The sequence below is a fragment of the Anguilla anguilla genome, chromosome 10 (genome assembly GCF_013347855.1).
Source record: "Anguilla anguilla isolate fAngAng1 chromosome 10, fAngAng1.pri, whole genome shotgun sequence".
Taxonomy (NCBI): domain Eukaryota; kingdom Metazoa; phylum Chordata; class Actinopteri; order Anguilliformes; family Anguillidae; genus Anguilla; species Anguilla anguilla.
The window spans coordinates 2,375,281-2,385,280 of record NC_049210.1 but is presented as its reverse complement, the minus strand read 5'-3'; the positions used below and the strand labels follow the sequence as shown (position 1 = coordinate 2,385,280).

Here is a 10,000-nt window from a genome sequence, read left to right as displayed (position 1 = left end):
CTCTCTGTTGTAAGATCCAGTGAACCAAAGGGTTTCTGAGTACAAGCTGCCATCTTGCCGTTCCTTGCCTGTGTTTAAGGAGATTCCGCACAGTGACTGCGTTTCTGTGTGTGTGTGTGTGTGTGTGTGTGTGTGTGTGAAACTGCGTTACTATCATAGCAGTACTGACCGAGCGAACACATGAGTGATTCTGAATTAGTACAGACCGCAGGTCTGTAAACGCTGGCTTGCCTTCAACCCAGGAGTGAGCACACTATGACATCGTTGTGGTCTGTGAGTTTACTCTGTTTCGCATTTGAAAACTGTGTTTCTTCACCCTTTACGAGCTTTTGATGTAGTACCGTTCACCTGGCGGAGTGTGCATGTCAGACTGACGTACCTGGCATTCTTACCTTTCTTGGTATTCGGAAAGGAACATATTTATGTCTGCTTTTTAGACAAACAGCAATGTATTCTGGGTAAGACTTGATGCGATCAGCACCAAAGTTGTTTCAGTTGCAAAATTATGGAGCCGTTAAAGTAGTCTGCATATGAAGGTTTGTGAGGCCTGAAGCACAGATCGTGGATCTTCCTGTTTGAAAGCCACTGCAGACTGTGCTGGGGTTGGCCTGCTGGCTGTGCTGCCCGCCGTTACGCATGCACTGTGTCTGTGTCTGTACTGTGTCTGTTCTGTGTCTGTACTGCGTCTGTACTGCGCATGAGATTCTGTGAATCTGCCGGAAACGTTCAGTTCTGTTCAGTATGTACGTGTGTGTTCATGCGGTCCCTACGTGAACGATGCCTTTTTTGTCCTCTCCTAATTTTGTGTGAACCATGACATCCTGCCAATGTGGTGTGAAGCATACTTTTATCGTTTCGCTTAATTATTTCTTCCAAGAGAGGTATGCCTGAGGTATATAATCTTACTGCACCCAAACACCTATTATTTCGTAAATGGGTGGTAATATCAACACAAACAGCTTATTTGTGACTTGAATCACGTTTGTCAAACCCTGTAAGTGTACTGTACATGACTTCACATTAGGATCACACACTAGAGGCTTTTTCTTCAGAAGTACATATTTAACACTGTGTGATCCCCTTAGAGCGTGGAGACTCAAATCTGGACCTCAAATCCAAATCCGGCCCTGGTTTTCTTTTGCCCCAGGTAATTAACTGTATAATTAGTGCTACTGATTGGCCAGACTGTGTTCACACCTGACTGCCAGGTAAAGGGAGAGTGGAGAACCAGCAGGTCTGATTTGAGTAATGGAGCTTTAGAGTCTGTGACATGGGCTACATGTTATCATCAGCAGCAAATTATGGTTGCATCCAAAGTTTTTAACTGTAAAATAATTGTGGCTGGGTCTTAGTTGTAGCGCTCCACCGTACAGTACGCTTACAGTGGTGTAAATGTAGATCTGCACCTGTCCAAATTAAGAGGACATTACGCCAGAGGGGAGTTTGAGCTGCTCCTGCTCTGTTCTCCTGGAGGAGGTGCAGAGGGGAGGAGTTAGAGCTGCTCCTGCTCTATTCTCCTGGAGGAGGGGAGGAGTTTGAGCTGCTCCTGCTCTGTTCTCCTGGAGGAGGCGCAGAGGGGAGGAGTTAGAGCTGCTCCTGCTCTATTCTCCTGGAGGAGGGGAGGAGTTTGAGCTGCTCCTGCTCTGTTCTCCTGAAGGAGGCGCAGAGGGGAGGAGTTTGAGCTGCTCCTGCTCTGTTCTCCTGAAGGAGGCGCAGAGGGGAGGAGTTTGAGCTGCTCCTGCTCTGTTCTCCTGGAGGAGGCGCAGAGGGGAGGAGTTTGAGCTGCTCCTGCTCTGTTCTACTGGAGGAGGCGCAGAGGGGAGGAGTTTGAGCTGCTCCTGCTCTGTTCTCCTGGAGGAGGCGCAGAGGGGAGGAGTTTGAGCTGCTCCTGCTCTGTTCTCCTGGAGGAGGCGCAGAGGGGAGGTGCAGGGAGGGAGCTGGGACGGGTCGCGCCTCCCAGAAGTTGCTCCGGCGGAGGTGTGAAAGTGGGTCAGAGAGCGGAGCGGGGCGAGCGAGAGAGCGAGCGCCGCCCTACTTTATGACCTCTGGAGATGTTCGGGAGTTCGGCTCCTGTGGGTCCTGCCCGCAGTGGGCCTCCATGTCCCGTTTGAGGACCCCCCACCGCCCCCACCTCCCACCAACGTGTCCAGGGATTGGCCCGAGCTGAGACCAATTGGTGTCGCCGGAGAGCAGAATGAATGTGTGTTCATGTGTGTGGGTGGCTGTGTGTGTGAGTGTATGTCTGTGAGAGTGTGTGTGTGTGTGTCTGTGTGTGTGAGTGTGTGTCTGTGTCTGTGTGTGAGTGTATATCTGTGAGTGTGTGTGACTGTGTGTGTGTGTGTGTGTGTATACTACATTATGGGTTCTTCAAGGCCTTAACTCTAGACTGTGTCCCTCAAGGCTTAGCAGCTCATTTCCTTCCTTGAGGCCGTTTGTTTTGACAGCAGACTAACGCAGCTCTGAATGCGAGTACTGAAGTCTAGCGGGATGATGTGTAATTGCCCTTAACGTCCACTAGGGACAGAGGGTTTGGTGGATAGGTTATTCTCCCCAACATCACACCATTGTGACACCTGTGGTCACAACAGCCCAGTGCCTCGCCTGGGGCTTGTCTATGAGTGAGTGATGATGTGAGGTCGGTTGGAAGACTGAAGAAAGTGCTCTCCTTAAAAACGTTTGTGGAACCTGCAAGTCACACCTTGTCAACACAGCAGTAAAAGTCTGTCAGTGGAGCCCCGTGGAGTCATGGAGTCAGAGTCCCAGTTTTCAGAGTTTTGTATTTGAAGGTGCCTGTGAGTCCACTGGCTTGCAGTGTGTTCGTTTTCCAAAGCTGTGTGCTGTGTGTGTGTGACACAGCAGAGCTTCCGGAGCGAGGCTCAGGCTTTTTGGTGAGTCTGTAAGGTAATGGGCTCTAAGTTGCTAAATGAATCCGTCGAGCGACTGTGAATCACAGTAATGAATTGGCTGCCGCCTCAGAACGACAGAGCTCCATTAGCACGCCGCACATACTAACGGTTCATTTAGGGGCTGCCCCCACCCCGCCCCGCCCTGCTCCTGCTGATCTACCATGCTGTACCTCAGGGCTGCCCAACCCTGTTCCTGGAGATCTACCATCCTGTAGGCTTTCACTCCAGCCCTAACAAAGCACACCTCATTCAACAGCTGGAGATCTTTGTTGAGCTGCTAATTAGTAGAGTCAGGTGTGCCAAATTAGGGTTGGCATGAGAACCTCCCGGATGGTAGAGCTCCAGGAACAGGGTCGGGCGGCCCCGTTTTTATAATCCTTAACCGTTGAAGTGGCGCAGGAGGAACTTGCCTGTGTTTGAAAGACGAAGAGCAAACGCTTGTCTCCGCTCTGAGAGAGAGTCCTCAGGAACAGCAGACTAGAAGTGCGGGGTTGGGGGGGGGGGGGGCTTGTGGTTGCGGGGGTTGTCTGCAGTGACAGAAGACAGAGCTGCTGCTGCTGCAATGCGGGGGAGAGCCCCCCCCCCCGCCCCCCCCGTACGGCCGGTTTGCCGCGTGTTCCCCTCCTTCCCCTCCTTTTGCGTGCGCGTGTGTCTGTAAGTGTGTGTGCGTGTGTGTGCCTGCGTACGTGTTTGTGGTGATGACAGCAGTAACCTGTGTGACTCTCTCTCTCCCCCCTCAGCCAGAGAACCTGCTGCTGGCCAGTAAGTGTAAGAATGCTGCCGTTAAGCTGGCCGATTTTGGGCTGGCCATCGAGGTGCAGGGGGAGCAGCAGGCCTGGTTCGGTATGTGATCGCCGTGGCGACTGTGCCCCCAAACCCCCCACCCCCCCCACCCCCCCGACTCGGAGTCAGATTCTGTCTGTATGCCAGGATGCTGGTGCAGCTCTGGGTCTGACTGAAGCCATTATTACAGTCTGCGGTTCAGAGCAGGGACCCCCCAGGTCTGATCCGGGAGGGCCGTGTCTGGGGCTGCTTCAACACTTAAAGGGCTCAAATTGACTCAGTGATTGGCTGAAGAAGTGCATTACCCTTGTTTCCCAGGCCCGAATTGGCTCCTGATTGGCTGAAGAAGTACATTAACCTTGTTTCCCAGGCCTGAATTGGCTCCTGATTGGCTGAAGAAGTACATTACCCTTGTTTCCCAGGCCTGAATTGGCTCCTGATTGGCTGAAGAAGTACATTACCCTTGTTTCCCAGGCCTGAATTGGCTCCTGATTGGCTGAAGAAGTACATTAACCTTGTTTCCCAGGCCTGAATTGGCTCCTGATTGGCTGAAGAAGTACATTAACCTTGTTTCCCAGGCCTGAATTGGCTCCTGATTGGCTGAAGAAGTACATTACCCTTGTTTCCCAGGCCTGAATTGGCTCCTGATTGGCTGAAGAAGTACATTACCCTTGTTTCCCAGGCCTGAATTGGCTCCTGATTGGCTGAAGAAGTACATTACCCTTGTTTCCCAGGCCTGAATTGGCTCCTGATTGGCTGAAGAAGTACATTACCCTTGTTTCCCAGGCCTGAATTGGCTCCTGATTGGCTGAAGAAGTACATTACCCTTGTTTCCCAGGCCTGAATTGGCTCCTGATTGGCTGAAGAAGTACATTAACCTTGTTTCCCAGGCCTGAATTGGCTCCTGATTGGCTGAAGAAGTGCATTACCCTTGTTTCCCAGGCCCGAATTGGCTGCTGATTGAGAATCCGTCTGCAGACGCTGGTGCCCTGCGGGGCTGCGGTTTTAAAATGGCCGGTTTGCTTGAACGGCTTCCCTGCAGAGCCAGGGGAGACGCAGCTGGGTGTAAATCGTGGATTCCCAGTCCCCTGTCCAGCACGGCCACAGTCAGCTGTGTGCTCGCGTTGGGCTGCCAGTCATTACATTACATTACATTACAGGCATTTAGCAGACGCTCTTACCCAGAGCGACTTACACAACTTTTACACAGCATTTTTACATTGTATCCATTTATACAGCTGGATATATACTGAAGCAATGCAGGTTAAGTACCTTGCTCAAGGGTACAACGGCAGTGTCCTACCCGGGAATCGAACCTGCGACCTTTCGGTTACAAGCCCAGTTCCTTACCCACTGTGCTACACTCCGTCCTCAGCGCTTAATTTAGCAGTCGCGGATTTCACAGGTAACGCCCCTCACCTCGCTCACCCTTGGGTCTAAATTTAAGGAAATTGAAAACGGAAACCAGCCCAAGCTGCTGTCCTCCCGGGCCAGGCGAGGACCTCTGATCAAAAACTCAGTGGTCCAGAAAACACTGCTTCTCCAGCGCAGTGAAAACACATTTCAATCTTAAAGAGACAGTAATGGTTTGATGACGGTTTGGTGAAGTAGTTTCAGAGTTAGCTTTGCAACCATAAAATTGCAGGTCTGAATCCTGAGCAGGACATTGCTGTTGCACCTACGATTAATATAAATTTCCTACTTTTCTTTTAAATAATATCCAGAACTTTAAATGGGTTATTTGTAAGTATGTTAAAGTCCCCATGCATAAGGAAGTCTGTGAATAATAAATTGTACAATAATGTTCATGTTTAAAAGGCTGGCCAAGTCTGAAGGGCTGTTTATTTGTGTGTGTGTGTGTGTGCGTGTGTGTGTGCGTGTGTGTGTGTGCGTGTGCGTGTGCGTGTGTGTGTGTGTGTGTGAAATGCTGCAGGGTTTGCGGGGACGCCGGGGTACCTGTCTCCTGAAGTGCTACGAAAGGAGGCCTATGGCAAGCCTGTGGACATCTGGGCCTGCGGTGAGCACTGACTGAGAGAAAACACACACACACGCACGGACACGCACACACACACATACACACACACCCGCGCACACACGCATACACACACACACACACACACACACATACACGCGCACACGCACGGACGCGCACACACACATACACACACACACACACGCATGCAAATGCACACAGACATACACACACACACGCACTCACGCACGCACAAACGCACACACACACACACAGACACACACACACACACATACGCATGCATGACAGTGAGGTAAGAGTTGGCAGCTGACGGTGAGGTAAGAGATGCCGGGTGATGGTGTCCCCCCCCCCCCCCCCCGGCCCAGGTGTTATCCTCTACATCCTGCTGGTGGGATACCCGCCCTTCTGGGATGAGGACCAGCACAAACTCTACCAGCAGATCAAAGCAGGAGCCTACGACGTGAGTGCAGTCACAGCCATCTTCCCCGGTCTCTCCAGAGCTGGAAGGTCATGGGGTCAGAAAGTAAAAGTCCTGCTGTGTGATTCTTCCACCCAGGAACTCAGCCAGTTGATTTCACTAATTATGTAATTATGTCCTGGCTGAAGAATTGTACTATTTAACAAATCCAGGCGATTGGAACACAATACTGGGGTGGACTTTTACTTTCTGGACCTGGATTTTCCTCTTCTGTCTCCCTCTCTTTCTAGTTCTCTCTATCTTCTGTCTCTCTCTTTCTCCCTCATTTCTGTCTCTTCCTCTCCTCCTGTGTCTCTTTCTCTCTCTCTCTCGGACTCTAGCTCATCTCTCCCTTGCTACTGTTCGCACATGACTCACAAGTTCTCTGTTATTCTGTTATTTAAATCTGGCTTATGTAACCAGGTAACCTATTTCATATTTTAAATGAACAGAAAGTGTTTTTGCTTATTACATGTTCATGCGACGTCTCTCTGTTAAAGTGTTTTACTAAACGACTGGACCGAAGTCACGGACACAATCAGATCACACGCGCGCGGGATGTGGTGTGTAGCTGGGGAAGTGTGTGACCTGTGAGCAGTGACACACCTGTAACTAACTCACCTCCCCTTCTCACACACACACACATGCACACGCACGCACGCACACACACACTCTCTCCCGCTCCTGCAGTTCCCCTCTCCTGAGTGGGACACGGTCACTCCTGAAGCCAAGAACCTGATCAACCAGATGCTGACCATCAACCCGGCCAAGAGGATCACCGCCCAGGAGGCTCTCAAGCACCCATGGGTCTGCGTGAGTATCCCCTCCAGGAACTGCAGACACACACACACACACACACACACACACGCATACACACGCACAGCTGTCCCTAACGCTCTCCTCTCCTCTCTCTGTCCTACAGCAACGCTCCACTGTAGCCTCCATGATGCACCGGCAGGAGACAGTGGAGTGCCTGAAGAAATTCAACGCCAGGAGGAAACTGAAGGTGTGCTACCTGTTCACTCCACAGACACCTGCCAGCGAATTAAAACACGGCCGTGAACTACAGACACCTGCCAGCGAATTAAAACACAGCCGTGGACTACAGACACCTGCCAGCGAATTAAAACACAGCCGTGAACTACAGACACCTGCCAGCGAATTAAAACACGGCCGTGAACTACAGACACCTGCCAGCGAATTAAAACCCAGCCGTGAACTACAGACACCTGCCTGCTGTTTCATTCACAGGCACACACAGTACTGACACTTGCATGTTGTGCACAGCTGAAGCTGTTGAAACACGGCAGCACTGTTCATCTAGATTAACGCTGAATGCCACTCGAAACATGTAATAATGACAGAGCAAAAAGCCAGACAGAATAAAGGTCACTGGTGTGTATATAATGGACTTTGAAGGCATACTATGCAGGATTTTATTTTGCCTTGTTGTGGTCCTGTGTTTACAATCAAAAGAAGTCTCCTATTTCGTCTTCAGCCCCGCCCACTCACCCCGAGTACCCAACTTCGGCCAACTAGCTACCTAACCTTACACGAGGGGGGGGGGGGGGGGGTGGGATTTACACGGCGTGGGGGGGGGGGCTGTGCAGTCTGAGGGTGACCTGCCTTATTTCTCCTGCAGGGGGCCATTCTCACCACCATGCTGGTGTCTCGCAACTTCTCTGGTAAGTAGGAAACCCCCCCCCTCCCCTGTTTCTCCAAACCCCCCCCTTCCCCCTACTTCACTATGACATCTACCTGCTCCTCTAAGCTGGACATGCAGGAGCTTCACCCTTGGAGTGGGGAAGACTGCTACTCCTCAAATGGGAGAGCTGTCTCTCTCTCAGAATTTGCCAGATTGTAAACAGGAGCCATTTTAAATCCCGGTTCACATTTTTCTTTTCGAAGCAACGTTATTTGCCTGGTCAAGGGCAAGTGTCATTTTCTGGAATTAACGAAGCTGAAAGGATTCGTGAACTTTTTTAATAAAAATAAAAAAATGTTGATCTCATGCAATTTGCTCTCCTTTTAACCGGTGTTTCGTAATCGTAAGTGAGTGACCTTCGACCCCCTAATACAGAGCCCTGCGTCAGGCGGATTAATCATCTGTCTGGGGCTGTGCCGGAGAGCCACCTCATCCGCAGGGACAGTGGTGTTAATGCCGTGGGGGCGAACACTCACTCGATCATAGGAGTGTGCCGGACTCTCCCTCCACCAATGGAATCTTGTGGAGGGATGATGATGTCATAGCTGGGGTTTTAAAAGGGGGCGTGGCTATTGTCATGCTCTATCAGAGCTTCGGTTTTTAACAGTATCCACTGCACCTGCTTTGCCCCATCCTGTGCCCCGTGGGTGACCCACTTTTTGGGCAGTGGCTCTTTCTGAGGGGGCGTTATGTGCACAGGGCCCTTCTGTGCTAATTCCAGTTAAGGAGAAGTGCTTGAGTGAGCGTGTGCATTCTGACTGCTGACGATAGGTGGCCGACATGACGTACGCGATGGAGTTCTCACCTCTCTTCCTTTCTCACACACACACACACAAACACACTCACACACTCACGCACACACACACACACACACACGCACACACACTCACACACACACACACAAACACACTCACACACTCACGCACACACACACACACACACACGCACACACACTCACACACACACACACACACACACACACAGACACAGAGGGGGGGGGGGGTTTGTGATGTCACTCTGTTCTGCCCCCGAGGCTCTAACCTCCCGAAATCACAGACTTTTATTCCAGAGGATTGTGGGGGGAAAGATTCGCAGCCCTCACCGGCAGCACTGTTGGCGGTACACTGCGCTGGAATCCGCGCGGCTCAATTAGCAGCATCTGTTTCACACAGGCAGGAGAGGCTCCACCCCCTGTGCCTTTCTCAACCAATGAAATCAATCGCAGTACCCCTGCCCTCCCCCTTTGCATTTTCTTTCCTTTAATTTCCCCTCTCCTTATTTCCTCCTCCCTCGTTTCCACACTAACGGATTGTTCTTCTCTCCTCCCCCCCCCCCCGCTCTCTCTCTCTCTCTCTCCCCCCTCCCTCCCTTCTCTCTCTCTCTCTCGGTTGTTCTTGTCGTTCTTGTCGTCGTTCTTGTCGGGACTCTTGTTGACAGTGGGCCGTCAGACCACGGCCCCCGCCAGCGTTTCCGCGGTTGCCGCGGCAGCCGCGGCCGGCACCGCCGCGGGGCTGGTGGAGCAAGGTAGCCGCCGCGCTCGCGCGACAGAGGGCGCCCTCTCCTCCCTTTTACACCACCCCTCCATCCCTCCATCTCTCCCCCATCCCTCCGTTTCTCCGTTCAGCATGGAGCTCAAAGCATGAGGCGCTCGTCGCGGACCTCCACCCCGCCGCTCGCCCCCCCCACCCCCCCACCCGACTGTCCGCTTCCTTCCAGCCCGGTTCAGACTTCCTCTGACGAGGGGGCAGCTGTCGCCCCCCCCCCCCACCCCACCCCGCACCCCAACAGCACTCTGTCACTGACACCCTCCATTTCTACCCACAGGGCCCTGCATGAGCGACCCCATCTGTCTCCCCTGCCTCCCCCTCTCTCTCTCCTCTCTTTCTTTCCCTCTATCTCTCACTTCATTTTTTCTCTCCAGCCTTCCATGGGCCCTGCTCTCCCTCCCTCTCTCTCTCTGTCTTTCTCTCTCCTCTCTCTTTCTTTCCCTCTATCTCTCCCTTCATTTTTTTCTCTCCAGCCTTCCATGGGCCCTGCTCTCTCTTCTTCTCTCCCTCTTTCTCTCTCCGTCTCTCCCTCTTTCTCCATGCCGAGTTCCTCCACTCCTCCACAGCTTCCTCTAACTCCTCTCTTTCTTTTGTTTTACCTGCTCCCGT

General features: G+C 52.1%; 1 protein-coding gene across 16 annotated transcripts in view; it reads left to right on the top strand.

The window, feature by feature from the left end:
- Window positions 1–10,000, top strand: part of LOC118206365 (calcium/calmodulin-dependent protein kinase type II subunit beta-like) — a 55,887-nt gene that overhangs the window by 20,493 nt on the left and 25,394 nt on the right. For 11 of the 16 annotated variants that reach the window (XM_035378983.1, XM_035378982.1, XM_035378989.1 and 8 more), the window contains exons 7-13: window positions 3,647–3,749; window positions 5,623–5,706; window positions 6,048–6,142; window positions 6,830–6,952; window positions 7,062–7,145; window positions 7,782–7,824; window positions 9,282–9,368. In XM_035378983.1, coding sequence (XP_035234874.1) covers window positions 3,647–3,749; window positions 5,623–5,706; window positions 6,048–6,142; window positions 6,830–6,952; window positions 7,062–7,145; window positions 7,782–7,824; window positions 9,282–9,368 — 619 coding nt within the window. The remainder of the gene's footprint in view (window positions 1–3,646; window positions 3,750–5,622; window positions 5,707–6,047; window positions 6,143–6,829; window positions 6,953–7,061; window positions 7,146–7,781; window positions 7,825–9,281; window positions 9,369–10,000) is intronic. The other 5 variants (XM_035378984.1, XM_035378993.1, XM_035378997.1 and 2 more) reach the window with 1 other exon arrangement.